General features: G+C 44.4%; 1 protein-coding gene across 1 annotated transcript in view; it reads right to left on the bottom strand.

Annotated features, from left to right (window-relative positions):
- The window catches only part of GK5 (glycerol kinase 5), a 96,342-nt gene that overhangs the window by 4,490 nt on the left and 67,153 nt on the right, over window positions 1-24,699 (bottom strand). The window contains exons 7-14 of the mRNA XM_073625630.1: window positions 23,225-23,286; window positions 15,401-15,474; window positions 15,244-15,304; window positions 14,997-15,123; window positions 13,955-14,059; window positions 10,258-10,352; window positions 9,582-9,685; window positions 2,393-2,452 (exon numbers count right to left, since the gene is read on the bottom strand). Coding sequence (XP_073481731.1) covers window positions 2,393-2,452; window positions 9,582-9,685; window positions 10,258-10,352; window positions 13,955-14,059; window positions 14,997-15,123; window positions 15,244-15,304; window positions 15,401-15,474; window positions 23,225-23,286 — 688 coding nt within the window. The remainder of the gene's footprint in view (window positions 1-2,392; window positions 2,453-9,581; window positions 9,686-10,257; window positions 10,353-13,954; window positions 14,060-14,996; window positions 15,124-15,243; window positions 15,305-15,400; window positions 15,475-23,224; window positions 23,287-24,699) is intronic.

The following is a 24,699-nucleotide window of genomic DNA, read 5'->3' as shown; positions in this document are numbered from 1 at the left end:
GCCCCATCCCCTTCGACATTCCTCGACTGACAAGTCAAAAGAGGCGGGCATAAAAGCAGCCAAACAGATGCAACCGCTGTTTAGGTGGCAGGGCCAGCTGTCAAAATTAAATAGCCACAGTTAAAGTCTCATTCATCCGTGCTCTATAGCGTGGATGGAGGGATGTGTTCAGTTTTTTAGTTGAGCCTGTATGTCCAGTTTTACGGACAGTTCCAACAGAGGCTACTATAAGTTAAAGTGGAGCTCCAACCAAAAGGGGAAGCTCCGCTTGTTTGCTTTCCCCCCTCCACTGCCACATTTGGCACCTTTCAGTGGGGAGGAGGAGCGGATACCTGTCAAAAACAGTTATCCGGTCCCACTTTCGTGTAAGAACACCGCACCGCCTTCTGGGAGACACAAAGGTCCCAGAAGACAGTGGGCCAATGCAGAAAGCACAGCGTGATTCGCGCATGCACAGAAGGAAAGAGGCTGTGAAGCCGCAAGGCTTCACTTCCTGTTTTCCTTAGTGAAGATGCTGGCGCCTGCACCCGGAGCTGATGGACGGATCGGCTTGGGGTGCCAATATCATGGTCAGGTAAGGTGTCCTTATATTAACAGTCAGCAGCTACAGTATTTGTAGCTGCCGACATTTCACCCCCCCCCCCCCCACCCCCCACCCCAGGCTGGAACTCCTCTTCAAATGAAACCTTCCATAACAGGAATGAAGGGCTATTTCCCACATGCGTAACATTTTAAAGCAGCCTAAAAGCACAGTAAACGCACCTATAGCGCTAATGAGCACTTATGATGTGTTGTACAGATGTTCATGTTGCATCAGTCAACACTTATCAAATGCCCTGTGTTTTTTTTTTTTAAAACGGGAAATAATCACTTTTAACGCTTTGCAACGCCATAGGTGGTGATAATTATTTACCACCGGGTTTTTTACTAAACGAGTATATATATATATATATATATATATATATATATATATATATATATATATATATATATATATATATATATATATATATATATATATATATTTTTTTTTTTTTTTTTCATAGTTTGTTATAAAATTTTGCAAACAGGTAATTTTTCTCCTTCACTGAAGGGAGCGGATTAGGCTGCACTGATGGGCAGGCACTAATAGGCGGCACAGATTGGCAGCACTGGTGGGACTGCACAGATAATCAGGACAATAATAAATCAGTGCCCCCCATTATCAGTGTAGATGTACCTTTAACAGAAACCGGTTATCGGCTCTCCTCTCCTCACGCTGACAGCGCGAGGAAAGGAGTGCTGATAACCGACTTCTGTTTACATTGTGATCAGCTGTCATGGGCTGCTGTGATTTGGCCCTTTACCCTCCTCACAGAGCACGCTGCAGGAGGTGCACAAGACGCACGATTATGGGAGGATGTCATATGATGGCCTCCTGGCAAAGTAAGCCTGGGCTGTAGCCAGAGAGCGTGCCCAAAGTTGTTAAGGTGCGGTTGTGGCACATTTCAATAGAAGTAAATGGAGGCAGTTGAAAATTTCAACGTTTGCTAAACTCTACAGACAGCATTATTTTGCATCGCAGCAATGCAAAGCAACGGTAACGCTGCAGTGTGAACACCTCCATCCTCTCCCCATTGTAACAATTTTAAGTGGCAATGATAAGTGTTCGGGAAGCATTAAATCGTGACCCAACTGCTTACTTTCAAAGCCTGTGTGAAAGAGTCCTAAGGGGGATGGAAAAGACCGGTAAGTTTTACTTAACTGCAACAATACAGAATGAGTTCTCCTGTCCTTCCAGACATGGCCGTTTATTTGTGGCATAAAATAGCTCCCATATATGTATTTAGCAGTTTACCAAAAGCTGAAAGTAGAATTCCATTCAAATCCTAACTAATCCTAAAAATGCTCCATCCACTCTCTCTTAACACCTATTCTGACTAACTTGTATAAGAAAAGATGAATATACTTACCTATTTTCAGGCCGCTCCAGTCCAGTCATGTGATCTCCCCTGTGTCAGCCTGTGCCGACTGCAGTGATAGGAGAGAAAAAATGTCTGGCAACACATGGGGGTAGTGACATCACCCATAGGCTTCCAATGTCCAATCTGCTGTCGGCATTTCCTCCTCTCCCCTGCAGCTGGCTAATACAGGGGAGCCAGATCATGTGATGAGACCAGCGTGGCCTGAAAGTAGGTACGTATATACATCTTTTCGTACACAGATTAGTCAGAACAGGTGTTTGGAGGGGGGGGGGAGCATTTTTAAAAAAGAGTGGACTAGAATTATACTTTGTGTTAACAATGTAATAGGTATGCAGAAGTTTTAAGGCCTTCTTGTCAGCCAATCTACTGATTCCATAGGTACTTAAAGCTCCCCACGAGAACACAAGTTGACCAAATCATGAATTTACCTGATCTTTGTGATTTTAATGGAAGTCTCCCTGCGCATTATATCATATAGCTGCTTGTTCCTAAAAGTAGAATTTGAAAAAAGATGGTTATGTCAACTAAAGAAAAAATGTACACCATAACATTGACTAATTATTCTTTCTGTAGTGACAGATATTGTCAATTGTAGCAAAATAAAAAAATTCTTGAAAATTTAGCAAATTTCTAAACAGTACACACTATTTCCCAGGAACGCCTTTATTTTGCTTCTATGTTAAAGTGGTTGTAAAGACATAAAGTATTTAGCCCTAATGCATACTCTGCAGTGCCCAGCAGCCCCCCTGACACTTACCCGAGTCCCCTCTCATTGTGACTGGCTTCAGTTCTTCTAACCCCGCTCACTGCTCTCACAAGCTTGGCTGTCAATCAAATTCTTCGAGGAGGGAGTGGGTGGGGTGGGGCTGAGCCACACTATGTGTGTCTATAGACACACAGCTCAGGAATTGAGCCTGAACATTCACCCCCATAGCAAGTGGCTGGCTATGGGGGCAGATGGAAAAAAGAGGAGGAGCAGACAGCACTGGTGGGGGACTCCAGAACAGGAGGTAAGGGGCCACTTTGTGCAGTACCATTACACAGAGCAGGTAGGTGAAACATGTTTGTGATTACAAAAAAAGAAAAAGTCAGATTTGCCGATTTAAAGTATGCATACAGGTGACCGTAGTTTGTAATTCTGGATGCAGTACAACAATCAAAGTGGACTGCTTGCTCTGCAAATCCTCCATTCAGAAAAGGACTTGCATTCCATTCACAGAAGGCATTCTGTGAATGGAGGAGGCTCAGATGAACATTCCCTCCTCTCCTTCAATCACATTACTCCATGCAAGGCTTTTTCTAAGTGAAGGATGTGCTGAACAAGCGACCCACTGTGACATCTGTATTACAGACAGAACTGGAAGTCTCAGGGCCGGACATTCAGCACCGACAGGAGACTGCGGGCTAAATAAAATTAAGAGATTTAACAAACACTACAGCAGCCAAAGATAGGGTACACTTCATTAGAGGTAGCTTATTTTTCCTATGCAAATGTCTAAAAATTGTTTTTGGCCATACTTTGGCACAAAGTCTTTTACATAGTATCCATGCCCAAATGCCATTAACAGTTCATTTAATGATTTATTTTGTTACCTGGAGCAGTTTTTGACAGTACTTCATAGTAAGAAGAAGTAAAAATAACTGACAGAGGTATGTCCGTGATGTAGCTGAAGTTGCTATGCATTTTTCAGATTCCTCCATTACTGACATATCACATAACATTTTAATTTACTAATTAATCATCCACAGTCTCCAACATAGAATATGTTTGTATACTGTACATGTTTAGTAGTATTCGGTTGTACTGGAATGGACATTAGGGATTGCATATAGTTGCAGTTAATGCTGGTTTTTAATAAAGTGAGCTGTTAAAGCTGGAGATTCTACACGGTACTAGATTTTTTCTGCAAGAGATGACAAACAAAAATTGCAGTAACCGTTGATGTCACATGTTAGTAGATGAGAATGTACAGTGGGGGCGGAAAGTATTCAGACGCCCTTAAATTTTTCACTCTTTGTTATACTGCAGCCATTTGCTAAAATCATTTAAGATCACACAGCACCCCATATTGACAGAAAAACACAGAATTGTTGACATTTTTGCAGATTTATTAAAAAAGAAAAACTGAAATACCACATGGTCCTAAGTATTCAGACCCTTTGCTCAGTATTTAGTAGAAGCACCCTTTTGATCTAATACAGCTATGAGTCTTTTTGGGAAAGATGCAACAAGTTTTTCACACCTCGATTTGGGGATCCTCTGCCATTCCTCCTTGCAGATCCTCTCCAGTTCTGTCAGGTTGGATGGTAAACGTTGGTGGACAGCCATTTTTAGGTCTCTCCAGAGATGCTCAATTGGGTTTAAGTCAGGGCTCTGGCTGGGCTATTCAAGAAGAGTCACGGAGTTGTTGTGAAGCCACTCCATTATTTGAGCTGTGTGCTTAGGGTCATTGTCTTGTTGGAAGGTAAACCTTTGGCCCAGTCTGAGGTCCTGAGCACTCTGAGTTCGTTCAGGATATCCCTGTACTTGGCCGCATTCATCTTTCCCTCGATTGCAACCAGTCGTCTTGTCCCTGCAGCTGAAAAACACCCCCACAGCATGATGCTGCCACCACCATGCTTCACTGTTGGGACTGTATTGGACAGGTGATGAGCAGTTCCTGATTTTCTCCACTCATACCGCTTAGAATTAAGGCCAAAAAGTTCTATCTTGGTCTCATCAGACCAGAGAATCTTATTTCTCACCATTTTGGAGTCCTTCAGGTGTTTTTTAGCAAACTCCATGCGGGCTTCCATGTGTCTTGCACTGAGGAGAGGCTTCCGCCGGGCCACTCTGCCATAAAGCCCCGACTGGTGGAGGGCTGCAGTAATGGTTGACTTTCTACAACTTTCTCCCATCTCCCGACTGCATCTCTGGAGCTTAGCCACAGTGATCTTTGGGTTCTTCTTTACCTCTCTCATCAAGGCTCTTCTCCCCCGATAGCTCAGTTTGGCTGGACGGCCAGCTCTAGGAAGGGTTCTGGTTGTCCCAAACGTCTTCCATTTAAGGATTATGGAGGCCACTGTGCTCTTAGGAACCTTAAGTGCAGCAAAAATTTTTTGTAACCTTGGCCAGATCTGTGCCTTGCCACAATTCTGTCTCTGAGCTCTTCATGCAGTTCCTTTGACCTCATGATTCTCATTTTCTCTGACATGCACTGTGAACTGTAAGGTCTTATATAGACAGGTGTGTGACTTTCCTAATCAAGTCCAATCAGTATAATCAAACACAGCTGGACTCAAATGAAGGTGTAGAACCATCTCAGGCTGGGTTCACACTATACTACACAACAGTAGTACGACTTTCATCCTACTTTGCTCTGCGACATCAGTCCTACATTGGTCCTACATTGATCCTACATTGGTCCTACATCCATCCGACTTTCATGAACAGGATACTACTTTGATCCGACTTTTCAGATAGTTTTAATTGGTCAAAGGACAAGTATACTAACACACAATGGGAGGGGCTACAGCAGGGGGCAGGAAATAACGCAATGTCGGATGTCTTGGTGTGAATCTTGAGGGGGAACTCCACGCCAAATTTTAAATAAATAAAAAACCGGCATGGGTTCCCCCCCCAGGAGCATACCACGCCCTTAGGTCTGGTATGGACCTTGAGGGGAACCCCCTACGCCGAAAAAAACGGCGTGGGGTCCCCCCCAATCCATACCAGATCATTATCCAAGCACGCAGCCCGGCCGGTCAGGAATGGGGGTGGGGACGAGCGAGCACCCCCCCCTCCTGAACCGTACCAGGCCGCATGCCCTCAACATGGGGGGGTTGGTGCCTTGGGGAGGGGGGGCGCTGCGGGGCCCCCCCACCCCAAAGCACCTTGTCCCCATGTTGATGAGGACAAGGGCCTCTTCCCGACAACCCTGGCCATTGGTTGTCGGGGTCTGCGGGCGGGGGGCTTATCGGAATCCGGAGCCCCCTTTAATAAGGGGGCCTCCAGATCCCAGCCCCCCACCCTTTGTGAATGAGTATGTGGTACATCGTACCCCTACCCATTCACCTAGGGAAAAAAGTGTCAATAAAAAAAACACAGTACACAGGTTTTTAAAGTAATTTATTAGACAGCTCCGGGGTCTTCTTCCGACTTCGGGGTCTTTCCGGTGTCTCCTCCGCTATCTTCTACAGCTCTATTGCTAGCGGTGGCCTGGACTTCTGCCTTCTTCTTTTCTTCCAATGTTGACACGACGCTCTCTCCGGCTGGAATGTTCTCTGTGCGCTCTGCTATGGCTTATGTAGGCGGTGACCCCGCCCCCTTATGCCGCCACAGTCTCTGGGCATGCTGGGACTGTGACGGCATAAGGGGGCATGGTCATCGGGTGATGACCACGCCCCCTAAAACGTCACAGTCCCAGCATGCCCAGGGACTGTGACGGCATAAGGGGGCGGGGTCACCGCCTATATAAGTCAGAGCGGAGCGCCCAGAGTGCATTCCAGCCGGAGAGAGCGTCGTGTCAACATTGGAAGAAGAGAAGAGGGCAGAAGGCAGAAGACCGGGCTCCTCCGCTATAGCAAAAGAGCGGCAAAAGAGCAGAAAATAGCGGAGGAGCCCGGCAGAAGACCCGGAGAGCGCGGAGAAGAACCGGAGAGACCCCCGAAGTCGGAAGAAGACCCCCGGAGCTGTCTAATAAATTACTTTAAAAATCTGTGGTTTTTTTTTTTTAATTGACACTTTTTCCCTAGGTGAATGGGTAGGGGTACGATGTACCCCATACTCATTCACATAGGGTGGGGGGCCGGGATCTGGGGGTCCCCTTATTAAAGGGGGCTCCGGATAACGATAAGCCCCCCGCCCGCAGACCCCGACAACCAACGGCCAGGGTTGTCGGGAAAAGGCCCTTGTCCTCATCAACATGGGGACAAGGTGCTTTGGGGTGGGGGGGCCGCAGCGCGCCCCCCCTCCCCAAAGGCACCAACACCCCCATGTTGAGGGCATGCGGCCTGGTATGTTCAGGAGGGGGGGGGGGCGCTCGCTCGTCCACACCCCCATTCCTGACCGGCCGGGCTGCGTGCTCGGATAAGGGTCTGGTATGGATTGGGGGGGGGACCCCCACGCCGTTTTTTCGGCGTAGGGGGTTCCCCTCAAGGTCCATACCAGACCGTCTGGTATGCTCTTGGGGGGGAACCCATGCCGTTTTTTTTTTTTAAATTTGGCACGGAGTTCCCCCTCAAGATCATCTGAGCACAAGTCGCGTGTCGAAGTCGGATCATGCGAGACGGCGATCCGACTTTGATCCGACTTCAATGATAGTCAATAGACTGAAGTAGGATCAAAGTCGGACCAAAGTAGTACAGGGAGCATTTCTAAAGTCGGAACGACTTGTGTCGGACCAGTTAGGACGGCTCCCATAGGGAAACATTAAATTTCACACGTCAGGCGACATGAGCTCCCAATGTCGGAGCGTTTGTCGGACCAGTGTGAACCCAGCCTCAAGGATGATCAGAAGAAATGAACAGCACCTGAGTTAAATATATGAGTGTCACAGCAAAGGGTCTGAATACTTAGGACCATGTGATATTTCAGTTTTTCTTTTTTAATAAATCTGCAAAAATGTCAACAATTCTGTGTTTTTCTGTCAATATGGGGTGCTGTGTGTACATTAATGAGGAAAAAAAAATGAACTTAAATGATTTTAGCAAATGGCTGCAATATAACAAAGAGTGAAAAATTTAAGGGGGTCTCAATACTTTCTGTCCCCATTGTATGCTAAATGCATCTTCAGCTCATATACTGATCTGCTCCTAGTCTTTCCATAAAAAAATAAATGCAATGAGATTATCACACTGTTGAAGTGAACTGCTCTGTAAAAGAAAAAAGAAAACTCTAAGGCCTCATCCGAATATATCTATCTATCTATTAGATAGATAGAACAGCAGAGGTAAACATCTGCCCCACGACTGTACCCTCCTGCTCATCTGTCCCACCTCTGAACCCCTCCTGTTCATCTGCTGCATCGCTGTACCCTTTTGTCTTCTATGATATGCAGAGTGGTGAAAGGAAGCAGAGATGAGACACATCTCCCTGTCCTGGCACACTCATCCTGCTGATCCAACTCTTGCATCCATCCCACGTGCTTGTATGTGATGTATATAATGTGTGTGATGTCACATACAAGCATCTGGAATGGATGCGCAATGACGAGCTCGGGTCAGGGGCATTTTCTGAAAGCAGTGGGCCTGTGTGCAGGATCATAAGTTGGGCTTCCACAGCTGAGAAAGTGTGCCGTTCTGCGCCACAGGAAAAGTTGGGTGTAATTTTCATTGCTCTGAATACTGGCTGTGACTTAAAGGGACACAGAGTGCCTGTATTCAGTAGTAAGTGATGCAAAGGTTCAGGAATAATTTCAACAAAGTTCCCAGAAGCTCAACAGTAATTCCACAAACTGTCACATGATTGTGGTTTTCTCAATCACAGTGAAATCCCTTCTCTCTGAGATTGGTAGTGGCAACCAAGCAAGTCATCTTCCTTGAGGTAATGGACGGGGCTAGCAGGACTGTGATTGACTTTAGCACTGGCCAATGACAGTCCTCCTCCTCCTGGAAACAGGGCCCCTAGCAGAACTGCACCCAATCTCTTCTCTATCACAAAAGCTGATGATTGCAGCTACAGAAAAGTTAGAGAACCAAACAATGTTTCCCATCTTTTACAATGTGTGGGGGCGCAGTGCCTCCCCCTCAGTGCAGGTGCAGTGTGGGGAATTCTGAGACTGGAATGCATTATTGTCTCACTGACACTTCCCTGCGCTGCTCTGCTGATGGGAAGGGAGTCGAATGCCAGCAAAAGAGGCTTCATATGCCGCTTGCGGTACCAGTGCCAGGAGTTGCTTACCCCTGCTCTAACGCTTCTCCATTTATCCAACATGGAGTTGGGCTTTAAATTGGAAATAAAACCCTCCAACCTTTCAAAGCCAAGAAAGCTGCCAGCTTTTGCCTGATCTACAATGTCCATGGTGCTGCACATGTGAGATAGGACACCAGCCATTTGAAGACTTGACAGTTTGGTTGAGAGCCAACATAAGGCAATCAGTTTTCAACAGCGAAGTGCTGGTGAAAACATACAATAACAGTTTTCTAAAACCGTTAAATTGTCATGTTTAGTTCTGCATTAAGATTGTTATTTGATATAATATAGAAACATTTCAACTTCTTGCAGATTGATATACTAAATTTTTGCTTTAGGGCCCGTTCACACCATACCCTTATGAAAACTGATGGGAAAACCGTGCATATTTCACTTGCAGAGACATCAGTTTACATGCATGTTTCAGTGAGTCGTTATGCACATTGACATCAGTTTTCACGTTTGTCAGTTATGTGCCCTATTCACACCAATGTTAATGTCATGTCAGTCTTTTTCCAGTGCAGAAAGCTGTATACACGTTATAGATTCCTGCGCAGAAAAAATCTGCACATGATACCAGTGTTGTGAACAGGGCACATAGAGAGCAATTGTTTTTTGTTGTGCCCTTGCAGAACGCATACAGAAAAAACTGACAAATGAACGAGGCCTTATAGGTTAGCTAAAAAACATGCACACAATGACTTGGGCATGCCATGAATCTATACCTGAATGCCACAGACTCCAGTATAGCCCGAACAAGGTGGCTTTTGCTGGTGGAAGGCTTTAGCCCCATGAATGATGCACACGCATAGGGATCGTTCACTGGCGCCTAAAAGAGAAAAAGTGCTGAGTAAGGGAACCCACTCCCTGCCCCTGCCTTTTACGTTTTATAGTAATAGATGAACACTTACATACATGTACCGGCAGCAGGAAGGGAGAAAACAGACAAGTTACAAGCAGACAACACAAGCTATATGCATAATCTCTGTCTCAGAGCGAGATGTACATGCATATAATACAAATTTACAAATGCAACAAATGTAGCCAGAGACAGATCTAAAAAATTAAGAATGATTGTGCTTGTTACAGGAATCTTTTATTTTCCTTGTGCATTGACCCTTTAACCAGGACCTGAAAGAATTACCTCCTACAGTGTGGATGCAATGCAGCCAAGCCAGATTTGTTACAGGTGTGGGTGTTAGAAAGAATGTGCCACATATCAGCTATTATTTCTGCACTGAAAGAACCAGCCCACACAACAAACAGCTATGTCTAATAAATAAACCACAGTACGATGCAAGAAAGGTCAGTATGTAGTTGACACTGGGCGACAGCGCCACCTCTGATCAAGATTGAAAGCAAACACATATTACTTCTGGAATCACTGGACACATATTATACCTGTAAACCTGTAAATGAGGGTACAAAGTAAATTCCTCCAGAGTCTGGGACACTTTTAGCCATTTCTTCTGTGTCTGCTACATCTGTGTAGAGATCTTTAAGAGACAGGAAAGTACTTAAAAAGCCATCTGTTCACAGTTATAACATCAGTCATATGGGAATGCCATTTCTAAATGTTAGGATCTCTGGTGCTACAGGGCCACCAGCTATGGTATAAATCTGTCAAGTGCATTTTAAGAGTTAAAGAATTCCAAGCCAATGTAACTATGCATATACCATACCTGGTCAATCCTCCTGGAAGCTGGAAATCACCACTACCCCAGTGATCTCCATTCGTTTCCATGTGATGTCACTGCCCCCATCTCATCCAATCAAAGAATGATTTGCATTCATTCAGAAAATGCGAAGCATTTTTTGAATGGTGGCCGTCTTGAGGAACCGACCTCCTATGGTCATAATGCAACAGGGCAGCCGCTTAGCATGGGACCCGGAAGAAAGTGGAGATTTCTGAATTAGGGGTGTCTATTTTAGTGATTTTCAGCTTCCAGGGGCATTGGCATTGGTATATACATAGTTACATTGGTCAAAGCTAGACCAGTGTAACTGTGTATAAAATATTCATACCTGGAATTCTTCTTTAAAGTGTATGTTAAGCCTACCCATAAATAGCTGTTACTTGTTCTCTTTTGGCCTGTTAAATATACCATTAAAATTTTTTTGTTATACAGTCATGCTCATAAGTTTACATACTCTGGTAGAATTTATGATTTCTTTGCCATTTTTCAGAGAGTATAAATGATAACACAAAAACTTTTCTTTCACTCATGGTTAGTGTTTGGCTGAAACCATTTATTATCAATCAACTGTGTTTACTTTTCTTAAATCATAATAGCAACAGAAACTACCCAAATGACCCGGATCAAAAGTTTACATACCCTGGTGATTTTGGCCTGATAACATGCACACAAGTTGACACTTTGAATGGCTATTAAAGGTAACCATCCTCACCTGTGATCTGTTTGCTTGTAATTAGTGTGTGTGTATAAAAGGTCAATGAGTTTCTGGACTCCTGACAGACCCTTGCATCTTTCATCCAGTGCTGCACTTTCTGGATTCTGAGTCATGGGGAAAGCAAAAGAATTGTCAAAGGATCTGCGGGAAAAGGTAGTTGAACTCTATAAAACAGGAAAGGGATATAAAAAGATATTCAAGGAATTGAGAATGCCAATCAGCAGTGTTCAAGCTCTAATCAAGAAGTGGAAAATGAGGGGTTCTGTGGAAACCAAACCACGGTCAGGTAGACCAACTCAAATTTCAGCCACAACGGCAAGGAAAATTGTTCGGGTTGCAAAGAAAAACCCACAAATAACTTCAGGTGAAATACAGGACTCTCAGAAAACATGTGGTGTGGCTGTTTCAAGCTGCACAAAAAGGAGGAACTTGAAGAAAGATGGGCTGCATGGTCGAGTCGCCAGAAGAAAGCCATTACTACAAAATATCCCGCTTATAATACGCCAAACAGATCAGAGACAAGCCTCAAACCTTCTGGCACAAAGTCATTTGCAGTAATGAGACCAAAATTTAGCTTTTTGGCCACAACCATAAATGCTACATTTGGAGAGGAGTCAACAAGGCCTATGATGAAAGGTACACCATTCCTACTGTGAAACACGGAGGTGTATCGCTAATGTTTTGGGGAAGTGTGAGCTACAAAGGCACAGGAAATTTGGTCAAAATTGATGGCAAGATGAACGCAGTATGATATCAAAAAAATACTGGAGGAACATTTGCATTCATCAGCCAGGAAGCTGCGCATGGAGCGTACTTGGACATTCCAATATGACAATGATCCAAACACAAGGCCAAGTCGACCTGTCATTGGCTACAGCAGAATAAAGTGAAGGTTCTGGAGTGGCCATCTCAGTCTCCTGACCTCAATATCATTGAGCCACTCTGCAGAGATCTCAAACATGCAGTTCATGCAAGACAGCCCAAGAATGTATAGGTACTTGAGGGTTTTTGCCAAGAGGAATAGGCAGCTTTACCATCTGAGAAGATAAAGAGACTCATCCACAAATACCACCAAAGACTTCAAGCCGTCATTGATGTTAAAGGCACACTAAAGGCTCGTGTTTTTTTACCTTAATGCATCCTATGCATTAAGGTGAAAAAACACCTGTCGTTGACCGGCCCCCCAGCCCCCCCCCCCCCCGTTTTACTTACACGAACCCTCAAACTTGTCCCACAGGGATGCACTCTCTCTATGCAGGGGTTCTCGGCTCTTGATTGGATAGACTGATAGCAGCGCAGCCATTGGCTCCCGCTGCTGTCTATTAAATCCAATGAAGCGGCCGCCGTGGGGCGGGGCCGAATCCTGCATTCGTCGTCTATGGACGCCAAATGCTGGACTCGGGAGCGCACCCGCAAGGTAACCCACAGGAGAGTGCTTCTCCCAGGGGGTTATCTGATGCGGGGAGGAGCCGAGAGAGCCGCAGAGGGACCCCATAAGAGCAGGATCAGGGCCACTCTGTGCAAAACGAGCTGCACAGTGGAGGTAAGTATGATATGTTTGTTATTTAAAAAAAAAACCCAAACCTTTAGTGTCCCCCCTTTAAAGGGTGCAATACACGGCATTAAGAACTGGGGTATGTAAACTTTTGATCAGGGTCATTTGGGTAGTTTCTGTTGCTATTATGATTTAAAAAGCGTAAACACAATTGATTAACAATAAAGGGCTTCAGCCAAACACTAACCATGAGTGAAAGAAAAGTGTTTTCATTCCTATTTTCTGAAAAACGGGCAAGAAATCATAAATTCTGTCAGGGTATGTAAACTTATGAGCATAACTCGAACTCTTTAATAAGTGCCAAAAAATATCATTTGGTCATACCCAAAATTCAATGCTGCCCTATGTCTTGTACACTGTGCAGTGTTATCTCAGGTAGTATTATGTTCCTGCACAGCTCATCTATGTGGACCACAGAACAACCCCCCATATGAGGAGAGTAGGTGGTGTTCTGTAGTCCTAACACTTCCTGTCCTATGGTGACAACACTGCTCCTTCATAGATACAGTACAGTGTATGAGTGCTGTCACCCTATGACAGGAAGTAGGTTAATGGCAGGATCACCAAGTAAAAATTAGGGGAAAACGCTTGAAAAAAAGAGAACGAATGTCCACATGTTTAAATGGCAGTGAGCAGAGGTTTATTCACAAGGTAGACTAAAACTAGCTATGCAAGAGGATACAACTGTATTCAAAAATATATGGAAGATCCCCAAAAGTACCGGGGGGAGGGATACTTTAGCCGGCTGCAGTATTTTCTGGAGGAAGGACTCCACCTGTAAAAAAAGATCACCTCCTGATCTTTAGTCATGTTGTGCCGAGTGATCTGAGCCATCTTAACCTGTAGGTAAACCAACCCAATAATGTAGAAAATGGCCATACGCAATAATGTCATGAGTATGTAGTGCAAAACGCCTTTATACAACTGTCAAATACTAAAATGTACGGGCGTTACATAAATGATAAATATTATTTCATGCAAGACCCTTTTGGTCTATGAATAACCCTGCCCATAGAACATTTGTGGAACACCCTATGTTATAAATTCAAAACCACAAAGGGTGATCAGTCTGATCCTCTCCAGTCACTTGGCTTGTGATATTATGTGACTTATGACTTACTTAGCACTTACTAAGCTTTTGTGCCCACTTTATAGCAGTTCCGGTGTCTGAAGCATTGCCCTCTGCTAAACATACCACTTCGTTGCCTATCTTCCAGCCAACCAGGGGATACAGACCTGTCAGATGGGAAACAGATAAAAATAGGATTTCTTCTTGACCCTTTGTAATTTAAGTTAGACATACAACTGCTAAAAAAAGCCATTTTTTTTTTCATTAAATTAATTTTTGTTGTGTTTTCTTCATATAAACCGGTTTGGTACAGGAACATGCAAGATTCCTTGACGATTGAGTACAGCACAACCAAGGTAGGTGTAGTATTAAGGGCTGTACACATGGGCCGAAAAACCGGACGGCATTTGGCCCATGTACACGGCAGCCGGTCCAACTGAAGCTGGCCTTCTGGCCCGCTTCTGTCAAAGGGGCATGGTTGAAAAAGGTCGGTCAATCAGCATCCAATTAGTGCTCTCAGCCAATTGCTGAGAGCGTTGACCGGTGTATTCTGGTGGGGGGACGGGCGTCTCCCTGTCAGAACATAATCGCTGTATTAACAACGCATATTTAGTACAGGATCTCCCACCGAGATCTTCAGTTTTTTTTCCATTTAGCCCACTGGGTTGAACGAAAAAAGAAAATGAAAAGTGTGTGCTAGGTTTTAGGATAACAAAGAATAGGCATGATAAGAAAGTGCCTAAAAAGAACAACAAATCTTTCTTAACTCAGAATGGATGGAGGGGTCATAAAGAGCTATAAAATAACAGGTTTCCGTACTCAAGATAATGTAGCTGAGAACACCACCTGATAGGAACTGGGACTGGGGACCATGATGTCCAGAGGTATGCCAAAAAAAAACAAAAAAACAAAAAAGGGGCAAAGGGGAAGGGGAGGTTGGGAAGAAGGAAAAAGGCGAATGAGGAGAAGGTAGGACTCAATCTTCCCAAACCTTACCTACCTTATAGTGTCAGTCCGTATAGTTGGGAGTTTTTTTTTTTTTTAATAAAAGCATGCCCTGGAGAACCTGGTGCAGAAAAGCTAGTTTATGTTCTCACCACCTACCTGCTATAGAGGTGTGCAGATTGTTCCCTGTGTTAATTGCCATAAATGTTCCTGTTCCCATTGTCAGCTTTACATCTCCTACATCAAAGCAACACTGGCCAAACATTGCAGCTTGCTGGTCAGCCACCTGTCAGGAAAGAAGATGCAATTACTATGATTTATGGGTGTATTAACCATTTATGACAAATCAGTGACATCTGAGTACTCCATAATATTGTTAGTTTAAGAACTAGTTATAATTACTCACCAGTGCCCGTATGGGGATTGGCGTTCCAAATATGCTGGGATTTACTACTCCAAAGCTGTAGCTGCAGACACAGAATATAAAGTCATGATTACCCTGGGAGAGACTTGCAGCAGAAGCATGGCATGATGATAAATATGTGAAGTATGTCTGGTGTTACCTGGTGTCCTCAACAGGAGGAAATATTGAGAGGGGGATGGACAGTACAGAGCAGAGAAAAGAGCTCCAACACATCTGTAACAGAAAAAGGAGGTAAAGCATTAAAACTTTATTTTTTCTTTAACTACACAACATCTATTCCTTGATGGGACAGAAAAGAGCAAGCAATACAAAGACTGAATACATGATTCTGCCAGGAAAATCTTCCTCATCGGTGTGGTGGTGTACCAGTGATCTTAATGTGCCCATAGTGTGACAAGATAACCTGGAAAAAAACAAAAAAACAAAAAAAACACCCGGAGGAAACCATGGGCATTTTGAAAATACCTGATTCAGCTATAGCTTTGGAACATAAAAAGCTTAGAGCCACAGATCTGGTTTCCTATATAATACTTCAGCAGTTCTGTTTAGAGGCATCTTCAGGGCAAAGTATATACTTTAGAGATGAGTGACACCTTCCCATAGTTTATTTTACTGCGGACTGTGCAGAGAAACTTGTGTTCAAGAGGGCCAGATGTGGCCCTTTTCATTTAACTTGTCATATCATGTAACTGTTAAAGGGTGTCCTAAATTCCCTGCCTGATGTGGGCTGTTTAGGGTTACTACTAGGGGGAAAAAAGAATAACTTCTGACCCTGCAGACTGTAAAACCTCTGTACAGCGAAGTCAGCGCCACCTAGTTCCCCCTGTATATAGATCATGTAACAAATGAAGATAGGCAGAGGGCTTCCCATCGCTCGTGTGCTCAGAAAGACATTTATTCCTATGTCCTCCCTTTGTCCAACAAGCACATAAAAAAATATCCTACTGTTCACTGCTGGCCAAATGCACACAATAATTTAATGAGCAGCAGAACTTTTTTTATCGTATGGCAGCTCTCTTTGCTTGGGTATTTAAATAAATAAATAATAAAAATGCCATAAATCTATCCCCTATTTTGTAGACGCTATAACTTTTGCCTTTTTAAGGCGTCAGCATACCAACACATTTTGGACAATTTCATGCTCCCAACATGATTGTGCACCAGTGCACAAAGCAAGAAGAATAAAGTCTACCCTACTAAATACTGATAGCACATTGAAACCATAGGTGCATTACAGTATGTTCAGCATGACTGCAGTATTCCCTGCATATAATTTGCATTTTGTTGTTTTGTATTAAATTTAGCATTAAATTGTCTTTAACCACCTCAATACAGGGCATTTTCACCCCCTTCCTGCCCAAGCCATTTTTCAGCTTTCAACGCTGTCGCATTTTGAATGACAATTGCGTGGTCATGCAACACTGCACCCTAATGACATTTTTATCATTTTTTATCAGTTTGAAAAAACACAATATTTTTTACTTTTTACTATAATAAATATCCAATTTTTTTTTTTAAAACAATTTTTTTCCTCAGTTTAGGCCGATATGTATTCTTCTACATATTTTTGGTAAAAAAAAAAAAATAAGCGTATATTGATTGGTTTGAACAAAAGTTATAGCGTCTACAAAATAGGGGATAGATTTATAGCATTTTTATTATTTTTTTTTTTTTACTAGTCATGGCGGCGATCTGCAATTTTTATTGTGACTGCGATATTGAGGCTGACATATCGGACACTTTTGACACGTTTTTGGGACCATTCACATTTATACAGCGATCCGTGCTATAAAAATGCATTGATTACTGTGTAAATGTGACTGGCAGGGAAGGGGTTAACACTAGGGGGTGATCAAGGGGTTAAATGTGTGTCCTAGGGAGGTGATTCTAACTGTGGGGGGAGGGGACTGACTGGGGGAGGTGACCGATCGGTGTCCCTATGTACAAGGGACACACCATCGGTCTCCTCTCCTCTGACAGGACGTGGATCTGTGTGTTTACACACACAGATCCACGGTCCTGCTCAGTTACTGGGCAATCGCAGGTGCCCTGCGCGCATCGTGGACGCCGGGCACGCGCATCGGGTCCCCATTGACGCGGCGGGCGAGCGTGCGCCCCCTAGAGGCTTGAGAAGGCGATCACGTCATAAGACGTCCGCCCAGAACGAGAGCTGCCTTGTCCCGCGCAGTCATATGACAGTGGGCGGGCAGCTAGTGGTTAAATTGATATAAAAACATTTGCATTTGGTGCAAAATAACATTTCCTATAAGCCTTCAAAGTTGCAAAACACCAACATGTCAAAAAATGTCTACAATTTCTGCCACCACTGTATAGTAACAGCACTACGCCCTGCCACAGTGTGAGTATAGGAAAAAGCCACACAGGGTTCGCGCTCATGCAGAGTGCGAGGCTCCAGAGTACTGTGTCTGAGTGGAGAAGACTGAGTGTAACGAGCCCCTGCTCGCTCGGTTCCACTCTCCCGACACTCCTCTGCAGCTATAGAATCAGATTGCAGATCGCAACATCTGATGGTTCGGTCATCCGATGCTCCGGGACTAGAACTACAGCTATGTGCCGTTCTAATCCAGTTGTGTAGCTCAGAACAAACACCAGGCAGGCTGTATGTAAGTTCAAACAGGAATCTCTTTTATTGAAAGGAATACAACTGAGGTTTCAGTTTTCTTTGTGTTTTGTAATCCCAGGTTGGGGGCTGAAGCTTAGAGACTTGAAAGAGATTTGGGTGGAAAGAAGTCTTCAATCCTGTGTCCAGATCTTACTGAAGCCCCACAGGCTGTATGTGTGTGCTTCAAACTTGTTAAAAGTGAGGACTGGCCAAGGTTCAGGAGACAGGCGAACTCCCATTAGAAGAAGCGACCCACTTGCGAGACTTGGAGATCCCCTATTGAGAGGCCAGGGAGTGGGCCCGTGTAGATGGGTGCTGCAAAAAAAAGGCTGAGGGAGTCAGGAAGGCCCAGAGGGTAAGGAGAGCTGGACCCAAAAGAACTCCTCAAAATAGCAATGGAGCTGCTGAAGAGTGAGCCAAGTGGCTTAGTATTATCATTATCTGTTGTGTTGCTGAAAATCCCTGCGTGGGCTTTGTGAACTTTTAGTTTCCATTTTAGATAAAGGGCTGGCAACCCTTAAAAACAAACCACGTTTCCATATATATACACACATATATTATGTTATATTATGTTATATTATATATATATATATATATAAAAAAATAAAACTGAGTTTTATAGAACATTTGTTTAGCTCACTACATGAAAGTTTAATGATATAACTTAGATTACAAAATCTTATTTTACTCAAATTAGTTGCTGCAAAAAGGAATACCACCCCACAACAAAAACTACTACGTCTGGTATTTTGTATGACCTCCAGGCCAACGCTGTATCCTGGCCTAGGGCAGCACTTTGCAAGGGGGCAGCATGGAAAGAGTCCCCACCGCTTTTTGCTACACTGTTAACGTAGCACCAGTCTTATGGGGCGGACTGGGCTGAGAGGCAAATTAGTCTAGCACCCCCATAAAGCGGCCGCACTGCTTCCGGTATGCGGGCAGCTGGCATTCCGCAACTGTGGGGGGGCGCCGCTTCTAATTTTGACTTTCCTCTCATCCTGGACCACAAACCTTCCTCACTGTGCTATATGTTTTCTGCTGCACCATTGGCATGGCTATATCTTCTTAGTCCTCTCCATAAAATTATCAGAAATTTGTGCTTAAAGTAGAACTATAGGCAACACTTTTTTTTTTCATTTTGGATAGAATAAGGGAGGGTTATAGCCCCTATCAGTTTATTTTTTACCATCTCTGTCCCATTGCAGAGATTTCCCTTCACTTCCTGCCCCATAGCCAAACAGGAAGTGAGAGGAAATCTATGCAAATTAAGGGAATCCATTCCCCCAGAACTAGTGTCCCCACTCGAAAATTTCAGGGCGGGTCTTAAACAGCAAGGGGTGTGGCCTTGACAGGAAGGGGTGGGTCATATTTAAATTTTGGGGTGCACGAGTTTAGTCAGGCCTAGGGCAGCACAAAACCTAAATACACTACTGCTCCAGTCATAGAATGAACAAGTTGGCAACATCAGTGATGCTCAACTTGTCTCTTCAGAATTGCCCATAGCTGTTCGATTGGGTTCTGATCAGGAGACATCCTTGGCCACTGAATCACTTTCACCCTGTTCTTCTTCACAAAAACAAAAGTGGCCTTAGATGTGTGTTTTGGATAATTGTCAGTGCATGACGACCAAGGGCACGGAGTGATGGTAGCATCTTCTCTTTTAATATAGAGCAGTACATCTGTGAATTCATGATACCATCAATGAAATGCATCCCCCCCGGCATTCATGAAGCCCCACAGGAGGACACTGACACCACCATGTTTCACTGTAGGTACCATGCATTTTCCTTTGTACTACTCACCTGTGAGACGCCATACAGGTTTGAAGCCATTGGTTCCAAAAACATTTATCTTGGTCCCATCACTCCACAGTACAGGGTCCCAGTAGTCTTCTTTTTCAAAATGGGCCCTGGCAAAACCTAGGTGGGCTTTTTTGTGCATAGGCTTTAGGATGACACCCATGCGTGCCATTCCACTGCAGTATACGCCGTATTGTGTCACGGGAAACAATCATCCCAGTTAGGCTTTCTAATTCTTTAGCTAACTGCAGTGAACTTGCATGGTGATTTTCTTCAACCCTTCTTATCAGAAGACGCGCCTGTCGAGGTGTTAACTTCCATAGTTAGCCTGCACGTCTCTGTGAGATGGTTGCAGTTCCATCTTTGTTTCATTTTTGTATCACTTTTGTTACAGTATTCTAACTGATAAGTAAGGCCCCTTTCACACGAGGCGGACTCCGTTTCTACGGAGCCCGCCTCGGTCCGCCGGCTCAGCGGGAGATCTGTCCGTTGATCTCCGCTGAGCCAGCGGATGACAGGTCCCTCTCTGCTCACTGAGCGGGGAGGGGCTTGTCAGGCGCCGCTGCCGCCTATGGAGGGATCGGATGAAAACGGACAGCATATCCGTTTTCATCAGATCTCACCCGATCCGATAGCGATGGACCTGGACGTAGGGCCATCCTTCTGCTTTTAGTGGATCGGACCGGGTCGGATGTCAGTGGACATGTCTCCGCTGACATCCGACGCTCCATAGACTAACATGGAGCGCCCGTTCAGGTCCACCGTCAAAACTGACAGGCGGACCTGAACAGTCCGATCGTGTGAAAGGGGCCTTATGCTTTGCTGATCTTTTGTAGCCTTCACCTTCATTGTGTAAAGAAATTATTTTTTTTCTCAGGCCTTGTGACATTTCTCTTGTTGACAGCATGAAATGGAAGGGGTTTTCTTTGTTAAGTAACACCCTTTTATAATCAACTGTCTGCTGGACACCTCTTTAATGAATAATTAGACTCACCTGTAGTTGAATTCTTGTTAATTAGGATTTTGTTGTCTAAAATTTAGCTCTGCTCCTAATGCCCGTAACACAACGAGATTATCGGACGAATGATCGTTCGTTTTGTTTTTTTGCATGCTAATCTCAGATCGAACCTGAAGAGTTTACTAAAGTCACGGAAATTCTCGTACAACAGAATAAAAATTTGAGAGTGATGTCATGTGTTGTAATGCATTTGTATTGTATTTTCGAAAGTCAGCTGTACTGATTAAACGAAAATCGTACGATCTGCATGTCCGATCGGATAATATCGGATGAGCTGTGGTGATAGGCTCTCGAAAATCTCTGTACTAACGATCAGATTATCGTACGATCGGTTCGAAAGCAGTATTTTTTGTACGATTTTCTGATCGTGTGTATGTACGGGGCTTAATCTGTTAGGGTGTACTCATTTAGTCTAGGTTCACATCTATGCTGCTGCGCTTGATGCATTTTTCAGGCACGTTTTGCAGTGCATTTTGCATTTTTAAACCCAGGTATTTAATGCGTTTTTGCATGCAGTTTTCATGCATTTTGCATTTTACTCATTTTACTTATTTTTTCTCTCTCTCTTTAAACGCACTGTATATAGCTGGTTGCTAAGCAGGGGGCCGGGAAGCCGTCCTTAACCGATGAACAACATTTCAGCTGAATGTTAGAAAAAAAAAAAAAAAAAAAAAAAGTGGGGTCCCACCCAAAAATCCATACCAGACCCTTATCCAAGCATGCCGCCTGGTAGGATAGGGTTGTCGGGAAGAGGCCCCTGTCCTCATCAACATGGGGGCAAGGTGCTTCGGGGTGGGGCGCAAAGCCCCCCCTGCCCCAAAGCACCCACCCCTCCATGTTGAGGGCATGCGACCTGGTATGGTTCAGGAGGGGGGTGCTTGCTCGTCCCCTCCCTTTTCTGACCTACGCGGTGGCATGCTCGGCTAATGGTCTGGCATGGATTATGCGGGGGACCCCACACCATTTTTTTAAAAAAATGTTGGCGTGGGGGGGGGAGTGTGCATTAATGGTCCCCTCCGAACCCATACTAGACCAGAAGGGCCTGGTATAAATCTGTGGGGGGGGACCCCACGCCATTTTTTTCATGATTTTTTTGTTTTTGCCGGCAATATTTTTTTTTTTACATTCAGCTTTGGAGTGGGGAAGCCTGCTGACAGCTGATGACTCACTGGTTGTTAAGGATGCGGCGGCCGGCTTCCCGGCCCTCTGCTTAGCAACCATCTATATACAGTGTTTAAAAAAAACAAAACAAATCAAAAATCGCATCACAAACACAACACTTGCATTTTTGGTGAGGTTCCATTGAAGTCTATTACCCGCAAATCGTGGGAAAAAAGTCCCCTACCCTTTCCAAAAACGCATGGCCGCAAAAAGCATAGGTGTGAACTTGTACAATAGGAAACCATGTTAAATGGACTGTAGTGCGTTTCTGCAAACTGCAAAACACACTAAAAAAAGGCACAGGTGTGAACCTAGGGTTATGACACACGCACTTATTGGATGAAGCAATAATCATTGCTGCAAATTGGGATCATAGGTGGTGGGATGCTTGGGGGTTAATGTGAAAATTGAGTCTAGGACCAAGAAGCAGTTAGGTCATTAAAGTGGTATTAAAGGTTCAGCTTTTTAAACAAAAAAAAAAAAAACACGTCATACTTACCTGCTCTGTGTAGTGGCTTTTCTCTTCTCACGTCCCCCATCAGCGCTCCTGGCTTCTCCCCCTTGACCAGTGCCCCCAATAGCAAGCCGCTTGCTATGAGGGCACTGGTGCGTGCTCACTCCCGAGCAGTGCTCTATGTGTCTATAAGACACAGAGCGTGGCTCAGCCCCACCCCCAGCTTTCTTCTCACTGGCTGTGATTGACAGCAGTCGGGGACAATGAAAAGAGGGAGTCCCGGGACAGATGAGGCTCTCATGCACATCACTGGATCGAGAGGGGGCTCAGGTGAGTATTAGAGGGGGCTGTGGGGGGAGCAGCACACAGGTTTTTTTACCTTCATGCATTGAATGCATAAAGGTAAATAACCTTCCGCCTTTACAACCACTTTAAGAGCATAGAGAGTATGTTTAACCTATAAATCACCAGAAACTCCAGCACTGTAGCACCTGTGTGAAATGTATGGCCACACTTGCGAATCAATCTGTAAGTCAAGCGTTACTCTCCTGTGGGTTATTTTTGAATTATGAATTTAAAAACATTTCATCCCGGCTATATAAACTGCTTAAAGAATGAGAGAGCATAAATGTTCCTCAATCCAATATGTAACACCACCGCAACCTGTGCAGTCATAGTAAGGCTCAGATTATATGCTTTATCCTCCTCAACGGCAACACTGCTTTATTTGTATTAGCCATCACGGCCTGGCTGGCAAGTATTCCCTCCAAGAGGGTCCATGCAAGTAGAAAACCTAAAATCTACTGCAGATCACCTACAGTGACCACAAGGATTATCAGTGAAACAAGTCCCACATTATGGGGAAGACAGCGGTACCAATAAAAGTGGCATTGCTTTAAATTACCTACCAAGTAAGGATCAAAAATCGCCGTCCCACTGGCATTTGAATAGTCTGTCGCATGAACAGATCCTGTAATACATTAAAAGATTAGGTCATTTTAAGATTTTTTCCTTATTTTTTAGTTTCCAGTTTGCCTTCCCTTATACATAAATCTATCCACATTCCTAACTCTATGACAGATACAGAATAGCAATACACAAACATAGAGCAGGCTCATCTGGAGGCAGCCCTATTCTGCATTAAAGGATAGGTTCACCTTTGCAACATGTAATATATTCCATCCATATTTAGGGTTGAACATGTAACATGTTCCAGGTCCTGTCGCCTCTCCCACCAATCCTCCTTCACCTGTGACAGCGGGTGGGTGTTCTTCTCCCTGCACCTGCTGTCACTTTCATACCACCATGGCAGATGGACTTGTAGCAATGGGCTGCAAGGGCACTTATGAGTGCTCTTGTACTTCATTGACATGTCCTCTGGCTTTCAAACAGAAAGCCTCTACAGAGGTACAGGCTAAAAGCCAGAGGACATGTCTACAGGAGCCCACATTGCACCCGTGATGTGCTAATTGCAGGTGCAATGCTATCCAAATGCGCATGCTCTTGTCTATGGGGCAATGGAAATGAACCGCCTGTCCATTGCCATCCGATACGTCCCACATCCATCTATTTTAGGCAGGCAGGTTCGCTTTCAATGGCAGCGAGTGTCAGCAGACATGTGTACGTTGACTTCCGCCCCTTCACAGAAGAGAGGTTTTCGATTATACATAGCGGGAGACTGTCAGCAGGTCAGGGAGCCCGATTCACGGCCGGGACCTGCTGATCAGCTATGTACAATTACAGCCCAGAGCTCTGTGTTGACAAACAACGCAGAGCTCTGTACAGAGATAGCAATCTCTCAGCTTCTCATCCCTGCAAAGGTAACAATAGGATTTTTTGGGACTTTAAGTGAGGAACGGGGTAGTGCCTCCATCCCGGTTTCAAAGAAGAAAAAAAAAAAGTCCCTCATCCCTGCAAAGGATCATAAGTAAAAAGCAGCACGCTTTACACACATTACACATAGTTAGGCAGGAACACTTTTAACCCCTTGGTCACCCTAGATGTTAACCTGTTCCCAGCCAGTGTCATTAGTACAGTGACAGTAGAGCTGCACGATTCTGGCTAAAATGAGAATCAAGAGTGAATCTTCCTAATAAGAACACTTCCTAATGGGCAGCACAGTGGCTAAGTGGTTATCACTTTCGCCTAGCAGCACTACAGTTGCTGGTTTGAATCCCAACCACAGCACTACCTGCCTGGAGTTTGCATGTTCTCCCTGTGCGGGTTTCCTCCAGGTACTCCGGTTTTTTCCAACACTCCAAAGACATGCTGGCAAGTTCACTGACTACTGTCTAAACTGGCTTTAGTATATGTACTGTATGAATGTGAGTTATATGTGGAAACAGATCCAGACAATCACATTGTCTGATTTATTTGCAAATTA

Source organism: Aquarana catesbeiana, linkage group LG04 (genome assembly GCF_042186555.1).
Source record: "Aquarana catesbeiana isolate 2022-GZ linkage group LG04, ASM4218655v1, whole genome shotgun sequence".
In the NCBI taxonomy this organism is placed as follows: Eukaryota; Metazoa; Chordata; class Amphibia; order Anura; family Ranidae; genus Aquarana; species Aquarana catesbeiana.
Note: the sequence above shows the minus strand (reverse complement) of the source record. Positions and strands in the feature narration are given on the sequence as shown.